We start from the raw sequence: 23,554 nt of genomic DNA on the forward strand, positions 1-23,554 counted from the left end.
TGTGTGTTGAGTTTAAATTATAATCTCTAAATAATATTTGTTACATTGAGAAGTCGTCTATTGACTTACTGCAATGAGAGATGAGAATTTAGCTCCCTTCTATTACGCCTCACCTCCCCTTCCCCACCTTCCTCTTTGTTTTTGATACCAGAGGCATTATTTGTACTTCCTTTGGTCATTACCTTGTGTACTAGTCAGGGTTCTCTAGAGATATATATATTTTACCATTAGGATATATTTTTGAGGAGATTTGTTATAGAGATTGGCTCATATGCTTATGGAGGCTGAGAGTCACAATTTCCCACCTGCAGGCTGGGAAAGAGTGAAGCTGGTGGTATAATCCATTCTGAGTTCGAAGGCCTGAGAACCAGGAGTGCCAATGTCCAAGGGCAGGAGAAGATGGATGTCTCAGCTCAAGCCTAGGGCAAATTGACCCTTCCTCTGACCTTTGGTTCTATCCCAGCCCTCAGCTGATTGGATGATCCCCACCTGCCTCGTGAGGGCAATCTTCTTCACTCAGTCTATCAATTCAAAGGCTAACCTCTTCCAGATACACCCTGGAACGCACACCCAGAAATAATGTTTTCCCCAGCTCTGTGAGCACCCCTTACCCCAGCCAAGCTGACACATAAGTTTACCATCACACTTTGTAACTTTAAAGAATATACTTAAACCTCTGTTGCCTTTGGTCAGCTTTTGACATTGTGCTTGAACCCCCTCTATTTTGTGAAATGGGGTCATTGGTGCCTAGACCCTCTGTCCCATCTTTCTTCTCTGTTCCACTTTCCAAATTTTCTCAGCTGCATTTTTAATTTTGTTTTTATTTTTAAAGTAACATATAATAAGATTGACTTTTTTTTAGGAGAGGGTAGCACCTCTCTAAATTACAACATACATAGAGATTTGTTTAACCCTGACCACAATCAGGGTACAGTATGGTTCCATCACCCAAAAAACTCCCTACTGCTACCCCTTTGTAGTCCGACCGTCCCCTATCCCTAACCCCTAGCAGCCTGTGATCTATTCTGTGTCACTATAGTTTTGCTTTTTCCAAAACATCCTATAAATGTAATCATACAGTGTGTAATTTTATGGAACTAGCTTCTTCACTTTGCATAATGGATTTGAGATTCAAACAGATTGTGTACATCAAGGCTTCTTCCTTTTTAGTTCCTTTTTATTTTTCCACTGCTGGGTAGGATTTTAAAGTTTAAATCTAGGGGCTCCTGGGTGGCTTAGTTGGTTAAGCGTCCAACTCTTGATTTTGGCTCACATCATAATCTCAGGGTTATGAGATCGAGCTCCATGTCAGACTCCAAGCTCAGTGCAGAGTCTGCTTGAGATTCTCTCTTTCCTTCTCCCTCTGCCCCTCCCCCACTCACGCACGTTCTAAATAAATAAATAAATAAATAAAATCTTTAAGTTTAAATCCGTTCACCCACTGATGGACATTTGGGGTGTTCTCAATTCTTGGTGATTATGAATAAAGCTGATCTAAACATTCATGTACAAGCTTTTTGAATGAACGTGAGTCTATTTCTCTAGGGCAAATCCCTAGGAGTAAGGATCATATGTTAAGTGTATGCTTATCTTTATGTAAAACTGCAAGACTGTTTGCTCAAGTGGCTATACCATGACACAGTCCCATCTACAGTGTGTGAGCCTTCCAGTTGCTCCCTGTTCTCACCAGCACGTGGTGCTGTCAGGGTTTGGTTTTGTTCTGTGTAGCCATTCTAACGGCTGTGAGGAGGTATCTCATCATGGTTTAAATCTGTATTTCCCTCATGGCTAATGATATTGAACACCTTTTCATGTTTTTATTTGCCATCTATATCTATATGATATGTATGTATATCCTCCTTGGTAAAATATCTGTTTAAATCTTGTGCCCTTTTTTTTTAAACTGGGGTTTTTATTTTCTTACTGTTGAGTTTCGAGAATTCTTTAGATATTCCAGATACAAATCCTCTGCTGCACAGAGGAAACATTTGAAAACATTTTGTCTCCATCTGTAGCTTGTCTTTTATCCTCTTAACAGTGTCTTTCCCAAAACAAAAGTTTTACATTTTTGATAAAGTCCAATTTGGTAATTTTTTTTAATGGGTGATGCTTTTGATGTCTTGCCTAAGAACTTTTGTCTACCTCCAGGTCACAAGGATTTCTCCTCTGGTTTTTTTCTAAAAATGTGATCATTTTAGATTTTGCGTTTAGAGCTATGATCCAGTTTGAACTAATCTATGTATAAGGTATAAGGCTTAGGTTAGTTTCATTTTTTTGCATGTGGATGTCCAATTGTTCCAGCACTATTTGTTGAAGACTATCCTTTCTCCATTAAATTGCCTTTGCACCTTTGTCAAGAATCGATGGGCCATATTTGCATGGATCTATTTCTGAATTCTCTATTCTGTTCTGTTAATCTGTGTACTAGCCCTTTGCCAGTACCATGTCATTGTGATTACTGTAGTTTATAATAAGTCTCCAAATCGTGTAGTGTGAGTCCTCCAACTTTTCTTTTGCACAATTGTTTCGGCTATCTTACTTCCTTTGCCTTTCCATATAAATTTTAGAATCAACATGTCTATATTTAAAAATCTTATTGGGTTGTGATTGCCACATTAAATTTATAGATCATCTTGGAGAGAATTGACATCTTTACTGTGTGGAGTCCTCCAATTCATGAACACAGTGTATTTCTTCATTTCTTTCGGTCTTCTTTATTTCATGAGCATTTCATGGTTTTTAGAATCCATATTCTGTACATATTTTGTTTGATTACTGCATAAGTATTTCATTTGTACTTATGGACTATGAGAAACAAACTGAGGGCTTCAGAGGGGAGGGGGTATGGGAATGGGATAGACTGGTGATGGGTAGTAAGGAGGGCACGTATTGCATGGTGCACTGGGTGTTATACGCAACTAATGAATAATCGAACTTTACATCAGAAACCAGGGATGTACTGTATGGTGACTAACATAATATAATAAAAAAAATTAAAATTAAAAAAAAAAGCTAGTTCAAGGTATTACAGAGGTTTTTTTTTTAAATTCTGGTTTCCAATTGTTTATTGTTAGTATAAAGAAACATGATTGCTTTTTGTATGTTGACTTTGTATTCTATGACCTTGCTAAATCACTTACTAGTTCTAGCAGTTTTTGCCTATTGGAAGTTTCTACATAGAAAATCATGTTGTCCTTTAATAGGGACAATTTTATTTCTTCCTTTCCAATTTGTATGCCATTTATTTCTTTGTCTTACCTTATTGCACTTGCTAGGACTTCCACTTATGGTGCTGAATAAGAGTGCTAAGAGGGAATATCCTTGTTTCATTCCTGATCTTATCATCTTATCATTAAGTGCAAGGTTAGCTATAGGGTTTTTGTTAATGCTCTTTTTCAGGGTTGATTAAATTCCCTTCCATTCTCACTTTGATGAGAGATTTTACCATGAATGGATGAATTTTGTCAGATGTTGTTGTGCTTCAACTGATGTGTGTGATTTTTTTCTTCTTTAAACTGTTAATATGGTAGGCTTTACCATTGATTTTCCTATATTGAACTAGCCTTGCATTCTCAGAATAAATCCCACTTAGTTGTAGTTTATTATTCTTTTTATATATTGCTTGATTCTATGAATTTCTTCATAGTCAAGGATGATAACATTTGCCTTCTGTTATGTAACCATAGTTAAGTATCTCCTATTTTGTTTCTAAAAATTTCTCTAAAAGTTGAGCCTAGTTGAAGTAAAGTAGCTTGCTGAAGTTATGCCACTAATAAATGGTGGATTCAGGATCCCATTCAAGGTGAAGGGACTCTGGAATCCTCATTTTTAACTGTAAGGAGGGGCTGTCTCCTACTGATGGAAAGCTGATGACTTCCTCCTTGTGTGACTCACTCTATCAAGACCACTTAGCCACTGGCAGACTGGACTCAGATGCTCCCTTAAGTGTTAACTCAGCCAGAACAGAACAGTAAATTGTAAAACTGACCCTTGAGCCCAGCTTTTCCCACTATACCATAGTGCCTTCTTGCCAACTGGCCTTTGAAGATGCTTTTAGCAGCCCAACAGCATAAAAGAGGTGGCCCAAGGAAAAACAAAGAATGTGAGCAGCATGGACCACAGAGATATCAGGCAGGGTGTAGAGAACACCTGCAGGCCAAAGAAGGATCCTTTAGTTGCCAGATAGGGCTTTCCACTCTTCATCAAAAGGGCCCAGAACTGGAGCGAGGTCCCAGGATGATGACAGAGCTATAGAGCACATACACGCAGCACCCAGGTCTGGTATCCTAGGGACCAACCAGAGAGGTGGGGAAGCAGGTTCTGGAATGATGAGAATATCACCAGATCCAGATATAAGATTCTTTTGGTAGACTTAGTAGGGTCCAATTCACATCCAAATCCAGAGGCTTCCATTGGCCTCTCCATGCAAGGGATCTAGAAAAGTGACCGTGAGAGAAGAAAGTTTAGATCCATTTACGTTATCATCCATAATAGGTACAACACTTTGGAAACACCTTGAGCTTTCTAGAAATTTTGGAATTTCTCCCTCTTGGTTATTTTTGTCACTTTTGTGTCCTTTCCTATTTGAGCAGTGTTCAAAATCTTAATCTATTTCAGAGTCAACAAAGTGAGGCCATACGCTGAAAACCCTGCATTGTGCCCTGCAGTCAGCAGGGAGGTGTAAAGGAGAATAGGGGGCTGACACTTGGAAAGAAAAAAGTGGGCCCACATGGTTGACCTGCGGGAGGTTCCATGTTACCTGACAAGAGAGTTTCAGGTACAAGCTATTTACAGTTGAGGGTATCAGCCTCAGAGCTAGGGTTACTCTTTGCAGTTTCCATTTTAAGTGCTTTCAGTCGTCATCCTGCCAAGACGGCTGCTGGCTCATATTTGAGGCACTAATCAGACTGTTCTTAGAGGCCGTCATTCAGCTCTGGCTGTCCTTGCTGGCCCTGGCAAAGACCTAGCACTTAGCATCTTGGCCCTAGCCTTCTCAGCAGCAACACCCTCCCTTCCTTTTCCTTCTGATACCCCTTCTCTTCCCCCTCCTTCCTGCTCTGGCTGTCACCCTCCTTGTGAAGCAACAGCTACCGTGGTCCGAGGCCAGAGGATAATCAGACTGCTCCCCCACCTAGCTGCAGGCTGGGCGTGTATTCCTGGGTTTTCACCTGCACTATTTTCCCAGGTGATGTCATTACCAAGAGGCTGTCCAGCAGGGTGACAGAAGGACCCTGACTCCCCTGGCCTCACCTTTCTGCTCTCCCCTCACTAGCAGTAAACAGCACACTTCCCTTCTGCAGCTCATCTGTAAAGTGGACATAATAGTCATAATAACTAGTACCTCCGTCATGGGGCTGGTTGTTCCAGAGCCCTCTATATGAGCTAAGACACCTCAAGTACCTGGAACAGTACTTGACACACACAAAAGCCTTCCCATCTCTGTCTTATTGCTGTTGTCATCATTGTCAGGCTTTGCATGTCGCAGCCTCCATACCTAGACTCCAGAATCACTTATGTGCATTGTAGAGTAAAAAGAAGGAACCAAGTCCCAGGAAAAGTTGGTTATTTCACATGGAAGAGGGGAAAGAATCCTAGGTGTCAGCTCGGGTAAATGAGACAAAGCCTTTAACAGAAACAGTGATGCTGTAATTGACAGTAGTGTTATTTCATTAGTTTGCAGATTAATCTGCTGGGATGAGAGCATGTTTCTTTTTGGTAGTGCTTTTTGTCTAAAAAAAAAAAAGGAAGATATGAAACCTCAACCAGTTTTTGAGACACTGTTCAAACTATGTTTTATTTATTAGCAATTCCTAGTGCCACACCCTTGACTCCTAAGGCTGGCCTTTTCTTTTTTCTTTTTTTTTTTTTTTCTTTTTTAGTTTACAAGGTTACCTTCTCCAGGTCCAGCATAGGTGTTAAAATCAGGTTTTCTCCTCATTTAAATTTTAGTCTTAAAAGCCTGGGAATATTGGCATCATTGAAGAAGAGAGAAAAGTGCTGAATCAAATTCCCATCTCTAGGGACAGGGTGACCAGAGGTGAAAAGGTGTGAAGACAGCTTGAGGAATCAGGGCTGTGGCATAACCTTGAAAGTGGCAGCTTCTCTTCCCATGCCTGCATGTTTTGTCGAAGCAGACAGATGTCAAAGACCCAGGGGCTAAGGTTTACACGAAGTTCATTTTAATAAAATACTGATAGAGTGCTCATACAGTTAAAAAAAAAAAAGCTGGGTATGCTGGTTATTAAAAGGGGAATGGCTTAGTTTTTGCATGTTAAGAATTTCCACTCAAAAGTAAGGGGAAAATGGCAGAGACAAATGATCTCACTTCCAGAGAAACGATGGTTGGCCTTTTGGCTCTTTTGTAATTAAATCTGGATCAACCTCAAAAGAATCTTAAAACTGTGGGGATAGGATGCTTTCCTCAGGGGAAAGAAGGTTGGGAAAACACCTGGAACTCAAGCCTTGAACTTCTGTGACCAACCATGAGGCGTCCAGATGAAGCGGTTGGGCGAGTTTTAAGACAGCGTTCTACCCTACCTGGAACAGACGTCTGTTAGTGTAGCCATGGCATAGACCCCAGATTTCCAGAGTTTCAGGCACTATACCTGGGACCCAAAAATGCTTAGCAAGATGTGGTAGGAACTCTGGAGCTGGGTATTTTTATTTTTTAATCCAGGGACTGTTGACCTGGCTTTGAGGAAGGAGACAACCACCGCACAAAGCAGTTCCATCAGCACTATTACTGGGAATTCCGAGACTCAAGTGTTTGCCAGAGCCTCAGGGCAAACTCTGGCAACACTCTGTCCAGCACTGTGTCCTGTGCCTCCTGATTGCTGCGCGTTCATCTGGACCTTTGGACTTTTTCTTCTCGCTTATCCTTAACCTCTTCCTCCAACAGTGAGATGCCTTGCAGCCGCCATTTGTCACCTATGAATTGTCCCGTTCCAGGAAACCACTATACTTGGATAGCAGTTTCAGAATTGTTAGCCAGTACCTCAGTGGGAAATAACGGGATAATATAGAGTCCAGGATTTATATGCAATTCCTTTGCCTTAATTCTTAAAAATTTTGACTCATTTATAAATTTACGTGTATCAGTATCTTTTGTTCACACAGGGTGCAGGGAGATTATTTTATTCTTTGGTAACACGGTTTGATAATTGTGTCACATTCTGCATTCTTTCCTGGGATACAGCAACTTCCTAAATGATTATTTTTATTTACGTGCATATGGTTTACTGTTTATGCTATAAAGTTTTATGGCTTTTGGCAAATGCATGATGGCAGTTGCCTGTCCTCAAAGTATCCTGGGAAGTGTTTCACACATTGAACCTCCCTGCTCCTAAGAATGCCTGATATGTCTACCTTGTCTCTAGTTTTGCCTTTTCTAGAACGTCATATGAATGGAATCCCAGAGTAAAGATAAACAATAAATAAGGGGAAAGGGCAGTATATAAAAACTTCAATATTTGAAAGACCTGAGTAGTGCTGTAGAGAATTCCGGTGTGCTTTGGAGGAGGTGTGTGGATCATACAAGGAGAAAATTAATTTGAAGAAGTTCAAAAGAAAAAAAAAAGATTTTGTAAGGAAACTGTTTTTGATGTGGAGCTTAAAAGAGAAGTAAAAGGTTGGGCAGGTCGGCAGGGCTGGAGCCGGGGGAGCATTCCCAGAAGAGGCAGAAGCAAGAGCACAGGCTTAGAAGGAGAAATGAAACACAGGAGACATCTGGAGCAGTTTAAACTCATCGAGAAATACAAAATAAGGTGGAAAGATTCCTTGGGAAAGTATGGCTAGATTCCTTGATTTGGTACAGAATGAAGGGTCACTGAAGCAGTTTGAGGAGAGTCAGACACTGAACGCCTTCCATACGGTTATCTGAGGGCAGCCTTGAAGGTACATTGGGATCCTAGCTCTGGAGACCGGTTCAGAGGCTCAGGTCCAGAAAATCAAAAACTAGGAATGCAAATTTACCCCGTTCTCTGGCAGAAGAGTTCCTATGAAACCTTTAGTAAGTCAAAATGCTGTAAATTGTGGAAGCAATTACCATTAATTTATCCAGAACCACTTTTGAGCATTCCCAAACCCAAAATATAACCTCTCTTAGGCTTTTCTGATACCTTAGGACACATCTTGCTAACAGGTGCACAAAATAAATCGAGCTAAAACGCAGGTGCCCACAGACACAGTTCAAAGCCAGGCAGCTCCATGCTAAGATGCTGAGCGTGCTTCTTGGCGAGGAGCTTGGTGGTGCTGCTTTGGGTGCTCCGGGTCCACGCTGCTTCTGTAAGCCTCACTGCAAAACAAATGCTGAACGCTATTTTCGCTTTTCGCCTTTTTTTTTGCAAAAGCAAAAATCCTTTTCTGGTTTCTTGTGTTTAGTAAAAATAGGTGCTAATATGCGTTTTTTTCTAAAAGTGAAGTAACATGAACTTTCTAATAGCAGAAGATCCCTGTATATATATATGTACATGTATGCAATATACGTATACACACACGCATACACACATATGTACATACACACACGTAAACACACACACATAGATACACTCCCTGAGGACAGGATCCTCACAGTCTTGCCCATACTGTATCTCCAACTCCCAGTCCAATGGTACAGAGTCAACATCCAAATCTTATATATTATTGAGTGATATTAATAACCAACAGGTTTGCTCTACTGCTTTCTATTTGCCCTCTTTTCGGGATCCCTCTCTCCAGCAATTCCTGTGAATGACTTACAAATTCATTTTACTGTGATGCAGATAAAATAACTATCATGTGAATTTAAAGGTGTGTTTTTGTCCAGTGTCCAATCCACTATCCATAAGTTGACTGCCTTTTTAAATTCATAGCTCTGGTAGAGTTAAGTCTAATCCCTGCCTCTTAAACCCATCCGTGGGCCCTGTTTGTACACACCTCAGATCCCTCTTTCTCCCTGTTTCTTTATTGCTGCTCTTTCCATTGCCAGCCTGTATTCTTCCATTTCCTTCTGATTATTCCCTATTGAAGGGACTTGCAATTCATATTAAAATCAAAATGCTCAGTGTTGCTAAAAATGAGTACCACAACTACAACTTGTAGTTAGGGAGAGATTGCCATACAGTGGGACTGCTTTATAACACTGGTGGTTAGAAAAATGCTGGCATTGAAGGTAAACTCAGAGCAGCATACCGAAATGCAGTTAAGCCCAGCAGACCATATTAAAGAGCTTTAAGATTTTTCTCCCAAATGAGATGGAAAAACACTGCAAGTTTTGAGCAGAGTGACATGATCTGGGTGGCAGGTACTCTGCTAAGGGTGAACATGTTGCTCTGGGAACAAAAAGGGCTCTTCACCTGGCCTTCCAGGACTGGAAGTCTGATTCAAGAGACAAGTGTAAAAAGAGCAGCAGAGATTAGCTCCAGCAAAGGTCCAGAGGTGAGCTCCAGCATGGAATGCCTGAGAAATAGAGGGCCTTGCACAGTGTGAAGGGATTTGAACTTGCTCCTGAGGGCAGTGGGGAGCCAGCAGAAAGATTTGTGGTGGGGAGGGACATGACAGGTGACGTGGGCCTTATACAGGTCATCCTGAGAACCGAATGAGGGAGAGCAAGAAGACAGGAGGCATGAAGGCCAGGGGATGGAATCCCAAGGTGATGGTGGCCTGTGGAGGGGTGGGAAAGTTTTCCTTTTCCCCCCCTCTAGGTTCTTTGGCTGGTCTAATAATTAAATTGACATAAGACAGAGTAGCAGGAGAAAAATGTATTTTTATGTGTAGGAGCTCATAGAAATAGGAGACTCAACAAAATAACGAAAGCAGGCAGCTTTTAGACCTTTTAGACAAAGAAACAGTAAGTTTGTAAAGAGTTGACAAGACAATGGCGTCTGGGTGGCTCAGTTGGTTAAGTGGCTGACTCTTTTTTTTTTTTTTTTAATTTTATTTTATTATATTGTGTTAATCACCATACAGTACATCCCCAGATTCCGATGCAAAGTTTGATGCTTCATTAGTTGCGTATAACACCCAGTGCACCATGCAATACGTGCCCTCCCTACTACCCATCACCAGGCTATCCCCTTCCCCCACCCCCTCCCCTCTGAAGTCCTCAGTTTGCCTCTCACAGTCCATAGTCTCTCATGTTTCATTCCCCCCTCTGATTACCCCCCTTTTCTTTATCCCTTTCTTCCCCTACCGATCCTCCTAGTTCTTATGTTCCATAGATGAGAGAAATCATATGATAATTGTCTTTCTCTGCTTGACTTATTTCACTTAGCATTATCTCCTCCAGTGCCGTCCATGTTGCAGCAAATGTTGAGAATTCGTTCTTTCTGATAGCTGAGTAATATTCCATTGTATATATGGACCACAGCTTCTTAATCCAGTCATCTGTTGAAGGGCATCTCGGCTCCTTCCATGATTTGGCTATTGTGGACAATGCAGCTATGAACATTGGGGTGCATATGGCCCTTCTCTTTACTACGTCTGTATCTTTGGGGTAAACACCCAGTAGTGCAATGGCTGGGTCATAGGGTAGTTCAATTTTTAACTTTTTAAGGGACCTCCACACTGTTTTCCAGAGTGGCTGTACCAACTTGCATTCCCACCAACAATGTAGGAGGGATCCCCTTTCTCCACATCCTCTCCAACAATTGTTGTTTCTTGCCTTGTCTATCTTTGCCATTCTAACTGGCGTAAGGTGGTATCTCAGTGTGGTTTTGATTTGAATTTCCCTGATGGCTAATGATTTTGAACATTTTTTCATGTGTCTGTTAGCCATTTGTATGTCTTCATTGGAAAAGTGTCTGTTCATATCTTCTGCCCATTTTATGATTTGTTTATTTGTTTCTCGTGTATTGAGTTTGAGAAGTTCTTTGTAGATCTTGGATACCAGTCCTTTATCTGTGGTGTCCTTTGCAAATATATTCTCCCATTCCGTGGGCTGTCTCTTAGTTTTTTTGACTGTTTCCTTGGCTGTGCAGAAGCTCTTTATCCTGATAAAGTCCCATAAGTTCATTTTATCTTTTATTTCTCTTGCCTTTGGAGATGTGTCGTGAAAAAGGTTGCTCTGGCCGATGTCATAGAAGTTGTTGCCTATGTTCTCCTCTAGAATTTTGATGGATTCCTGTCTCACATTGAGGTCTTTCATCCATTTGGAGTTTATTTTTGTGTATGGTGTGAGAGAGTGGTCAAGTTTCATTCTTTTGCATGTAGCTGTCCAATTTTCCCAGCACCATTTATTGAAGAGACTGTCTTTTTTCCACCGGATGTTTTTTCCTGCTTTATCAAAGATTAGTTGCCCAAAGAGCCGAGGGTCCATTTCTGGGTTCTCTATTCTGTTCCATTGGTCGATGTGTCTGTTTTTGTGCCAGTACCATGCTGTCTTTGTGATCACAGCTTTGTAGTACAGCTCGAAATCCGGCATTGTGATGCCCCCAGCTTTGTTTTTCCTTTTCAACAGTTCCTTGGAGATTCGGGGCCTTTTCTGGTTCCATACAAATTTAAGGACTATTTGTTCCAGTTCTTTGAAAAATGTCCTCGGTATTTTGATCGGGATAGCATTGAAAGTGTAGATTGCTCTGGGTAGTATGGACATTTTAACTATGTTAATTCTTCCAATCCATGAGCATGGAATATTTTTCCATCTTTTTATGTCTTCCTCAATATCTTTCAAAAGTGATCTATAGTTTCTAGCATATAGGTCCTTTACGTCTCTGGTTAAGTTAATTCCAAGGTAACGCATGGTTTTTGGTGTTATTGTAAATGGGATGGATTCCCTAATTTCTCTTTCTTCAGTCTCGTTATTCGTGTATAGAAATGCAACTGATTTCTGGGCATTGATTTTGTATCCTGCCACCTTACTGAATTGTTCTATAACTTCTAATAGTTTGGGAGTGGATTCCTTTGGGTTTTCCATATAGAGTATCATGTCATCTGCAAAGAGAGACAGTTTGACTTCTTCTTTGCCGATTTGGATACCTTTGATCCCTTTTTGTCTTCTGATTGCTGTTGCAAGGACTTCTAGTACTATGTTGAATAATAGTGGCGAGAGTGGGCATCCTTGTCGTGTTCCTGATCTTAAGGGAAAGGCTTCCAGCTTTTCCCCATTGAGAATAATGCTTGCAGTAGGCTTTTCATAGATGGCTTTTATGAGATTGAGAAATGTACCCTCTATTCCTACACTCTGAAGGGTTTTAATCAGGAAAGGATGCTGTATTTTGTCAAATGCTTTTTCTGCATCAATTGAGAGGATCATATGGTTCTTGAGTCTTTTCTTGTTGATATGATGTATCACATTGATTGATTTGCGAGTGTTGAACCATGCTTGCATCCCAGGTATGAATCCCACTTGGTCATGATGGATAATCCTTTTAATGTACTGTTGGATTCTATTAGCAAGGATCTTGTTGAGGATTTTGGCATCCATATTCATTAGAGAAATCGGTCTGTAATTCTCCTTTTTGAGGGGGTCTTTGCCTGGTTTGGGGATCAAGGTAATATTAGCCTCATAGAATGAGTTTGGTAGCTTTCCTTCTGTTTCTATTTTTTGAAATAGCTTTAGGAGAATAGGTATTATTTCTTCTTTGAATGTTTGGTAGAATTCCCCAGGAAAACCGTCTGGGCCTGGAGTTTTATTATTTGGAAGGTTGTTTATCACTGACTCAATTTCTTCATAGTTAATTGGCCTATTTAAGAAATCTATTTCTTCCTGTTTCAGTCTTGGTAGTTTATAGGTTTCCAGGAAGGCCTCCATCTCTTCCAGATTGTTTAGTTTTTTGGCATATAGCTGTTGATAAAAGTTTCTAATAATCCTTGCAATTTCAATGGTGCTGGTCGTGACCTCTCCCTTTTCAGTCATAATTTTAATAATCTCAGTCCTTTCTCTTTGTTTTTGGACAAGTTTTGCCAGTGGTCTATCAATTTTATGGATTCTCTCAAAGAACCAGCTTCTAGTCCTGTTGATCTGCTCTACTGTGGTTCTGGTCTCTAATTCATTGATTTCTGCTCTAATCTTGGTCAACTCCTTCCTTGTCAGTGGGTTAGGCCTGTCCCTCTGTTGCTGTTCCAGTTTCTTGAGGTGAGAATATAGAAACTGCATTTTAGATTTTTCTATTCTTTTGAGTGAGGCTTGGATGGCTATGTATTTCCCCCTTAGGACTGCCTTTGCAGTATCCCATAGGTTTTGGACCGTTGTGTATTCATTCTCGTTGGTCTCCATAAATTGTTTAATTTGTTTTTTGATTTCCTGGTTTATCGAGTCATTCTTGAGCAGGATGGTTCTTAGCCTCCAAGTGTTTGAGTTTCTTCCAGGTTTTTCCTTGTGGTTGAGTTCCAATTTCAGAGCGTTGTGGTCTGAGAATATGCAGGGGATAATTTCAATCTTTTGGTATTGGCTGAGACCTGTTTTGTGTCCCAGAGCATGATCTATTCTTGAGAATGTTCCATGGGCATTTGAATAGAATGAGTATTCTTTGGTTCTGGGGTGTAGTGTTCTATATATATCTATGAGGTCCAACTCGTCGAGTATGGCATTCAAAGCCTTTGATTCTTTGCTTAGTTTTTGCCAGGGTGTTCTGTCTATTTCTGATAGTGGGGTGTTGAGGTCCCCTACTATTACTGTGTTCTTATCTATATGTCTCTTTATTTTGGTTAAGAGTTGGCTTGTGTATCTTGCTGCTCCCCTGTTGGGGGCATATATATTAATAATTGTCATATCCACTTGTTGAATACTTCCTTTAAGAATAATATAGTGCCCTTCTGTATCTCTCTCTATGGCCTCTAGTTTAAAATCCAGTCTATCTGATATGAGAATTGCTACTCCAGCTTTCTTTTGAGGTCCATTTGCGTGGAAGATGGTACTCCATCCCCTTACTCTAAGTCTGAATGCATCTTTGGGTTCAAAATGAGTCTCTTGTAGACAGCAAATGGATGGGTCATGTCTTTTTATCCAATCTGCAACCCTGTGGCGTTTTATGGGAGAGTTTAAGCCATTTAGATTGATAGAGATTATTGACAGATATGATTTTAATGATGCCATTTCTCTTTAAAGTCTTTGTATCGGTTGTGACTTGCTGCTCTGTATCACTCTTGGGGCCTTTTTACCTTTATAGAGCCCCCCTTAATATCTCCTGTAGGGCTGGTTTCGTGGTTACGAAATTGGTTAATGATTGGCGATTTTGGAACGTCTTTATTTCTCCATCAATTCTGAATGACAGCTTTGCTGGATAAAGGATCCTTGGCTGCATGTTTTTCTCTGAAAGAGCTTTAAAAATGCCCCCCCAAGCCTTTCTCTCATTCCAGGTCTCTGTAGACAGGTCTGACGTAATCCTGATACCTTTGCCTTGGTACGTGAGAAATTTCTTTGCCCTGGCCGCTTTCAATACTGTATCCTTGGATCTAATATTTGCGAATTGCACTATGACATGCCGTGGCGTAGGTTTGTCCTGGTTGAGCTTGGATGGGGTCCTCTCTGCCTCTTGGACACGAATGCTTGTTTCCCTTGCTAGATTAGGGAAGTTTTCAGCTACAATTTGTTCAAATATCTCTTCTAGACCTCTGTTTTTCTCCACCCCTTCAGGGATGCCGATGATTCTGACATTGGATCGTTTCATAGAGTCAGTAATCTCCCGTAATCTACATTCGTGGGCGTGGATTTTTTTAAGACCAGCTTCTATTTTCGTTTTTTCTTCTACTAACCCATCCTCCAATTCGCTAACGCGTTCCTCTGCCTCGGTGACCCTGGCCGTCAGAGCCTCTAGTTTTGACTGTATTTGGCCCATAGAATTTTTAATTTCTGTCAGATTCGCTCTCATTTCTGCCCTTAGGGATTCTATATTCTCAGCAACGCTTTCTCTGATGCTTTTTTCAAGTTTACTCATCATCTTGACCATTGTTGCTCTGAATTCCATTTCTGATAATTGGGATACATCCATATGTATTAATTCTGTGGCCGAGGCCAATTCTGTGGCAGAGGCCACAGACTCATTATCTTTTCTTTGCTGGGGGGGACTTCTCCTTCTCGTCATTCTGATGAAGAGAGATTGCAGGGTTGTCCAGAGCCCAAGTGTTGACTGGGACCCAGGCCGTGCGCCCTTGTTTTATAGAGATCTTAGGGATGTGGGCTTCTTCCTTAAAGAGTTTATTTATTTATTTGAGAGAGAGAGAGACAGTCAGCAAGAAAGGGAACCCAAGCAGAGGAGTGGGAGAGGAAGAAGCAGGTTCCCGGTGGAGAAGCCCGATGAGGGACTCCTTTCCGGAACGTTGTAAACACACCCTAATCCGAAGACAGGTGCTTGGTGACTGCGCCACTCAGGCGCTCCGGGTTGTGGGCTTCTTGATTTTTCAGCCTGCCTTCTGGGGGAGGGGCCTGCCTGCCGGTACTCAGAAAACCCTGTTTGGGTAGAGTCTCTGTGTCCCTTGCGAGGGGGGATGGGGATGGGCACCCTGTGAGCCGGTATTTCCGGGCTTTTGTTCTCTGGCGGCTTTCCCTGGCGGTTTGCTATGCCTCTTCTGAGAGAGCAGCAGCGGCTGAAATTCAGCCTCTGTCTCAGAACAGAGGGATCGCGGATCGTTCTCCACTGATGTTCTGGCCACTTTAACTCTGTTTCTGTTGGTGCTGCTCAACCCTGCAGCATCCCGGGCTGTGCGCCCCACACCCGGCGTCCCAGCCCTCACTTCCAGGGCCGGCACGTCTCTGTCCTTTGTGTTTCCAACCCCGCCCGCCGCCAGCCGCCCCGCGCGGGCTCCCGGAGCTCCCCGTCTCAGTCTGGTGTCTCACGGGTGCTGACCGCGAGTCCGCCTGCTCCCCCGTGCAGGTGGCCCTCCAGCCGCCAGCCGCCCCGCGGACGCTCCCGGAGCTCCCGGTCTCAGCCTCGATCCAGTGAGCACACCGGAGCTCCGGAGCTCCGTGAGATGCTTGGTGGTGCACGCTCCCGGCTCACGGACTCAGTCTGCCGTTTCCAGAGTGCGGGTCCGCGGTCCGCCCGCTCCCCGGTGCAGGTGGCCCGCCAGCCGCCCTGCGCGCGCGCTCCTGGAGCTCGCGTTCTAAGTCTGTTGTCTCGCGGGTGCCGTCCGCGAGTCCGCCTGCTCCCCCGTGCAGGTGGCCCGCCAACCGCCAGCCGTCCCGCGTGCGCTCCCGGAGCTCCCTTCTCAGCCTGCTGTCTCAAGCGTGCGGGTCCGCGGTCTGTCCGCTCCCCCTTGCAGGTGGCTACCGCTTCCCGGCGCCCTGACACGGCGGCTCCCTCCCCCTTCTGTTTAGCTTCCGATATCTGTGCGCGGTTTCACGGCTCCCCGCTTCGTACCTCGATACTCAGCGCTGGAGATGTTCATTTGTAGAGATCCAGATGTATCTTCCTGCGTCTCAGGCTGATTCCGTGGATATTCCTGCTGGTCTGGTACCTATCCAGCTCAACTCAGGGGACCGGCTGAAAAAGGTGTCCCCTACTCCTCCGCCATCTTAACCTCCCCCCAAGTGGCTGACTCTTGATTTCAGCTCAGGTCTTGATCTCCGGGTCCTGAGGTGGAGCCCCCATCAGGCTCCTGCTTAAGACTCTCTCTTTCTCTCCCTCGACCCCTCTCCCGCCATGCTTTCTCTCTCCCCCCCAAAAAAAAAAAAAAAAAAAAAAAAAAAGTATTGAGAAGACAAAGAAGTTTGAGCTTGGGGTAGTAAATAAGCAAAGAAGTAACAAGTTTTGTTTATACAGCCCTCTTGGCCTTGAATTCCTATCTCTGGGGCTAAGAACATCTTCTTTCCTCCTGGTACAAGGGGGTTACTTTTCACATGGGAAATTTCTTTCCCACTAACGGGAACAAAAGATGTTCAGTGTCCTCGCATTGGCTGTTTCTTCTGTAACTTTATTTCAAAATAATCAGTATGCCGAAGTGGCATATTCGGAGGCAGCCTGAGCTGAACCCCACCACCTGCGTTGAGTCAACATTGCGGAGATGGAGAAAAGGAGCCAGATTCGGGAAAGATCACTCAGGAAGAATCAATAGGAGTTTGTGTTTGAGTAGCTGTAGGGAACGAGGAAGAGGGAAGGTCCGAGGTGGCCTCCAGGCCCTTGGGCAGGGAGGTGGCTGCCGGCATACAGCAGCTGGCCATTCCAGGGGAGGAGAGGAGTCCGGGGATGGACTTCTCTGAGGGTGCAGAGAATAGGAACAGACACACCTAGTGCTCCAACGAAAGAGCCCTAACTCTGCTTTGCCTCCTCTTAAAACACAAAATTCACCTGGGTAAACTTAAAGAGCTAATTGATTTTATCCAACAATTCAGGAATCAAGGAGCATCCCATCTAATGAATAGAAGGGAGGTATGAGGATCTGTACCAAATGGAAGGTTTTTAAAGGCAGAAAGGTGGGGGGCACCTGGGTGGCTCAGTCAGTTAAGCGTTTGCCTTCGCCTGGGGTCATGATCGCAGGGTCCTGGGATCGAGTCTTGCATCAGGCTCCCTGCTCAGCGGGGACCCTGGTTCTCCCTCTCCCTCTACCCCCTGCCAGTGATCTCTCTCTCTCTCAAACAGAAAAGTCAAGCTTTTAAAAAATAAATAAATAAAGGCAGAAAGCAGGTGGAACAGGGATGTCATAAAAGAAAGGAATATTTCAGGCAAGGTGAAGGGCAGAGGGAAGGGCAGGGGTCAGTCACCCACATTACCTCACTAGTGCTGGTGGGGTCAACCCAGACTGACTGGGTAAAGGTCACATTCCTGAGAGGGGCTGAAACTAAAATTAAGTCTTGGTTTGCTGTCTTGGAAGGGCAGGTGGCTCCATTCTGGACCTGTTGTGCCGTTTTCACCCTCCTGGTAAAGGAAGTGGCACTGTGCGAGGTGGCTGGGTACTCTAGGGAACGGCACGGTCTGTGCGCTGTTGTTCAGGAAACCAGGCTTTAGAAAAGGAGGTTCCATTCTTTGTGCTGTGGATTTTAATTGCATATTTGGATTTCTGAAAATGAGACCTAACACTGTTAGATCCCAGTACACCTCATTCTGAAACAGCCTCACTTAAGCACATTTGGGGTGTAGGGAACATTGTGTGCTTTTTCTCTGAAAATATTTCATGTTTCTCTTTCGGATCCCAGGCTGTCTGTGTTCTCCTCCAGCAAGATGGTCGTGGCAGGGGGAGGCAGTGCCATTCGGGCTGGCCTGGGGACTCAGGTTTGGTCCTGAAATCCAAGTACCCTGGCTTCTGAGAGCTGTCTGCCCCCAAGTGTGGAAGGCAGGAGTGGGCTGAGGGCCAAGGTAATGAGCAGGCTGGGTGCCTGGAAACCTGAGAGCTAATTTTAGGCTTAACAGCCACATTGGAGTGCACCTTTTGGAAGGTGCAGAGCTGAAATTGTATGAAGATGATAGGGTTTAGATCATCCTTGAGACAAACAACCTGCTAGATTTGGATTAACCGGTTGGATTTTTTTTTTTTTTTTTGTATTAGTGTTTGTCACAGAAATCGGTATGAGATGCAGAAATGGCAGGCATATGGTGGCAGAGTGACAGACAGCAGGACATGCATTTCTGGGCTGGACTGCCATGCACCACCCCCCCCAACCACACTGAAACCAGATCACCTCATCTGCTGGGATGACAAAGGGACAAGCAAAAGCTTTTCTAATTTATCAAGATGGGAGAACAGACACTTCTGTACCCTGGGCTCTGTTTGAACTGTCAGTCAGTTTTTGTCTTTGTGATCTTACTGCTTGATTTCAGTTCTTCAGCCTGTGGGTGGCTCGGGATGGGCTCATTCGCATTGCTCGTCTGCCACTTTGCCTCTTTTTAGGATCCAAACCATTCCATTTGGAGCTCACTGTGGGGAAACGGAGTTCACAAAATGTTTGTGTAGAACTCAAGATTGTCACACTCATTAGCAATGTTGAGAAAGGACAAGAATGAACATTGAAGTAATGTTTTTGGTTTCCTGAGTGAGTGTGTGTGCTTGTGTGCATGTGTTTGCACACACACACGTGCCCGCACGGTGAAGAAGGCATGTTTGGTGGCTATATTACCACAGGAAAAGTGTCCAGGAGTGGCTTTCTCTCTGTTGATTATACTTCTAATGAAGTTGCTAGTAACCAGGATTTGCATAGAATAAAAGAACGAGTGAATATCTGGAAATCTTCTCTTTTCTGTTCCTGTACCCTGTAACCACAGTAACAAGACTTCTTGGGGCTTTTTTTAAGAAAGCAAATTATGAGTGAATTGTTCATAAATATTACAGGTGGAGTAGAAAAACGACTGTCACTGTATAATACAGTTTTCAGTGTGCAAATGAATATGTCCTTAGATGTCCTTTTGTACAAAACCCGTTAAGCCAAATCTCTAGGGTCGCCCTAGCCCTGAAGTTACTGGCTGTCGACCTCAGGAGAGGCTTGACTGATACCATCTCAGTATCAGGGGAGGGAGAGCCCTCTAGTGGAAAGTCATCAGGGCTGACAGTGCAGCAGGTAAGGAAGCCTAGAAGTCAAAGAAGGAAGGTTAAATTCAGTCCAGCAAATTGAACTGCAACACATACTCATGATGGGACTCGTTATAGCCTCCTACTAATTTGGAAGATGTTTACCCACAAATCTGTGATGTGGCATCGTCAAGAACCTATTGAGGCCTGTGCTAAGTAGGTACTCAAATTTAAATAATTATTCCAAGGACATATAACCTTCTTCACAGCCCTCACCTGAAAAGCTTGGGATGGGCAAGGTTGGGGAGTAGGGGATACATTTCAGTAATAAACAGTCAAGCTTAAATCAGATGAGATGACCCACTCCCACCCCCAGAATTATTAGCTATAAGGTTTGTTCACGTGTCCAGCTGCATGTTTAAGCAGAAGAATACACGGTTCTAACCTTCACCTTCCCCAAGGCTGTCACCTGAGTTGGACCATGGCTATCATCATAATTCAGTGTGCGATTTATCTTGTAACTAGGAAGAAAGCTACAAAGCACTCTGTCCCCCTAATCCCTGACCATAATACATGTCTGAGATGGTCATGCTAGATTTTTGCAAAAAAGTTCATAGCCTCTTGACTAGGGTCATGATATTTCTGTTGGCTCTTTATTCTTAATGAGAGACTTTAAAGATCTTAAAACTTTGCAGTTTAAAATGATTTATTGATATTAATGATTCATGTAGAGAGACTTTTTAAAAGCATGTTGTATGAGAAAATCCCTGCTGTACATGTGCATTAATAACACATTCTAAAAAACATGTATCCTTACGGTTGGGGACCTTTGCTTATCGCTCTATTATTGACCATGATCCACGAGTCCCCCTCAAGGGTGAAAAAGCATGTTTCCGGGCAATAAGAACCCAGTTTTGAAGCTTACACCCTTCAAAGCCCTCGAAGATGCATCACCAATGCGGTAGAGTCAGCCAGCGAAAATGCGCTCTCAGCACATTTTAGCTAAAACTGCAATTGTGCTTGTTTCTAGTCTGTGACACTGGAGAGTCTCAGACTATATCATCAACAAAGCCAAACTGTCCTTTTCTGAACAGAAAATGGCTATAGCAAGGATTTGTAAATCTTCTCTGTACTTCGAGGACCATCTTAAAGTCTCATATCTTCCTTGTAGCAATTTCTGAACTCTTGGTAGCCTCCTGTCACAGGGCTTACGTCACGTGCTGCATTAGGTAGTGGCTTAATTCTATGCACATGTGTCCCGTCTCCATGGCACACCCATGTGCCCTTGAAGGCAAGGCCAGTGTATTATAGACATCCTGGGTCTAGTTCACTCATTCATTCGTCTGGTGAATAGTTACGGTGCCTATCTGCAGCCAGGTCCCGTTATACTCTCTAGAAATGCATTTGTGAACAAAACGAACAAGATCTTTTTCCTGACATAGAGTCCTGTGGGGTTGGCGAACCCTCAACTCATAACCGCAAATGGACATTTTCCATAAGGGAAGATAAATATAAATTTATACAAGGTGATAGAAATTGCAGAGGAAAAAGGAAGATGGTACCCTAACAGAGAACACTGGGGGGCCTTTCTTAGACTGGAGGGTTAGAAAAGGCCTCTGAAGATGTGATATTTCAGCTGAAAACTAAAGACACATGGTAGCTCTTATTCAGCAGGTGCTAAGAAGTATTTCTGGCTTCAAGAACTGTTTAACCAGGTCTCCGTGCATATGGTAGGAACCTTCTGTGCTTCCTCCTGGCTGTGTCTCCCAGTGCACCTACCCCTCCCCCTTATTTGCCACCAACCTGCATCTGTTCTTTCTGGTGCTCCCTGGTTCTGCGAGCCCATGGACGCCCCTGCCATGTCAGCCCAAGCTACAGTGGAAATGTCAAAAACAAAATTCAACTGAGCAAATTTTAAAGATCTGATTTTATTCAATGATTCATGAAACCGGGCTGCAGCCCAGCTAGCAGATAGAAAAGAGCCCCGAGGAGCTGTATAAATTCAAAGACTTTTATAGGCAGAAGGGAGTGGAGTCAAGGAAGTTGTACTAGCAAAAAGTAGATTATGATACTATATGCAGTTATCATCAAATCCCTCTTATTCCCTTACAGGTAGGTACAGACACTCCCAACTCGAGAAAGGCAGACCCCAAAGGTCGGAGTGCACTGTTGGCTGATATCCAGCAAGGAACTCGCCTACGGAAAGTCACACAGATCAATGACCGAAGTGCCCCACAGATTGAGAGTAAGTGAGCAGCTGGGCCGGGCCTGCCATGAGTCAAGGGCAGGCCATGTGGGGCTCAGCCAGGCACCTCTGGCTTGTTCAGGGCGGGGGCCACACTTGTTACCCAGGATGCACTTTGGGCCATCGCAGACTTGCACAATGTACAGGTCATGTAGGAGAGAGAATCAGAGCTCCCTTTCCACATCTACAGATGGTTTAGAGCATATCTTCTACCACTGTTCAAATGCTAAACAAACAAGCAAAAACATGGTGGGATAACTTTTTTTTTAATTGTGATAAAATACACATAATATAAAATTCACCATTTTAACCATATAAAGTGTCCAATTCAGTGGCATTTGTACCTTCACAGTGTGGTTGCAACCATCACCTCGGTCTAATTTCAGAACATTTTCATCACCCCGAAAGGAAACCCCACACCCGTTACGTGTCACTTCCCCTTCCCTCCCCCAGGCCCTGGCAGCTGCTCAGTCTACTGTCCATCCCTATGGATTTGCGTCTTTGGGATATTCACGTGAACAGAATCATACAATATGTGGCCTTTTGTGACTGACTCCTTCACCTAGCATAATGTTTTTGAAGTTCACCCATGCTGTAGCGTGTGCCAGGTCTTTATGTCTTTTTACTGTTGACTAATATTCCATTATCTGGGTATTCCACTCTGTTCATCCACGGTGAGGTGCCTTCTGAAGATCGCTTACCCGGAGTCTGCCTAGTCCTCGTTGAGAGGACTCGTTGAGACAAAAATTCGAGTCTCAACATTAAAGTATGCCAAGTTTTTGTGTCCGCAAGGAAAAAAAATGTATTCAGAATTCTCTCCTAGGACCCTATGACTGCAGCTTTCTATGTACAGAGTAAGAGGGGCCCTGTGCTTGGGTCCCATGACCCATGTTGAGTCCCGAGTCTGCTGCTGGGCACATCGGGGAATTTCTCTGGGATTCAGTCCACTCATCTACAAAATGGGGGAGATAAAAATAATACCTGCTTTTTTTTTTTTTGTCAAGATTGCTGAAGGTTGAAATAATTTATGTAGAATTATTTATCAATGTCATCTCTTATTATGTCTTCATATAGTTTTCAGTGATGCACATGATGGTAATTCTCAAAGATAGTCCTAAAAAATAATTATATCTAGTATCTATAATTATATGTTTTCGTATACAGGGATAGATAAATTATTTTAAGAAATATTTTCAACAATTGCAATAAAAATTAGTTTCTGGTCAGACCCACTCATTGGTTAAGCCCAGTTACCGGATAACCCATTTGATTGGAACACTCACTCCCTAATCATTCCAGTTTATAGGTCATATATATTAATACTCAGAATAATCTAAACACATTCATCCCCCAGTGGGCACTGTGCCCTGATACCTCTGTGTAAGTTAGCTTCAGGCTGTGAACATTTCTTGCTAGGAATTCTTATCTAAGCTGAATGTCTTCTCATTGTATGGAGTGGGCAATCACACACATCTGCTGGGCTGGAATTAGTGACGCCTCTCCCCCAGGGTGTTACAAGCTTGCTCTTCTGTAGAAGAAAAGATGCAGGGAAGGGTGTGGGGCTCAGGGAGCAAGAGCTGGGGAGACAGAGAAGGAAAATGCCAAAGTACCAATCATTGTAGACACTCACTTCCTGCTTGCAATCCTGGGCCAGACTCTGTGGACAAGAAGTTAGAATTACTGACTGCAACTAAATCTGTGGGTTTTCTCTGTCTGGTCCTCCCACAACAACAATCGAGTTGAAAATAGGGCCAGCACTACACCTACAATGTTTGGGTGTTCTCATTGGAAAGGTGCTGCCAGTTCCCCCACCGGCATCTGTGGAATGTAGCATTTAGGTCCCTTTGTTTGGGTCACTTTTCAGGGTGCTCAGCTACCGACGGTCAGTTCCTGGGTCGGTCCAGAGAGAGTAGCAGACAGGCGTGAGCACATGAGTCTGCGGGGTAACCAGGCACA

The 23,554-nt window shown here is 43.4% G+C and overlaps 1 protein-coding gene across 1 annotated transcript in view; it reads left to right on the top strand.

Annotated features, from left to right (window-relative positions):
• Positions 1–23,554, top strand: part of WIPF3 (WAS/WASL interacting protein family member 3) — an 88,242-nt gene that overhangs the window by 39,900 nt on the left and 24,788 nt on the right. Inside the window, exon 3 of the mRNA XM_034644358.1 lies at positions 21,466–21,598. Coding sequence (XP_034500249.1) covers positions 21,466–21,598 — 133 coding nt within the window. The remainder of the gene's footprint in view (positions 1–21,465; positions 21,599–23,554) is intronic.

This window comes from Ailuropoda melanoleuca, chromosome 1, assembly GCF_002007445.2.
Source record: "Ailuropoda melanoleuca isolate Jingjing chromosome 1, ASM200744v2, whole genome shotgun sequence".
NCBI lineage: Eukaryota > Metazoa > Chordata > Mammalia > Carnivora > Ursidae > Ailuropoda > Ailuropoda melanoleuca.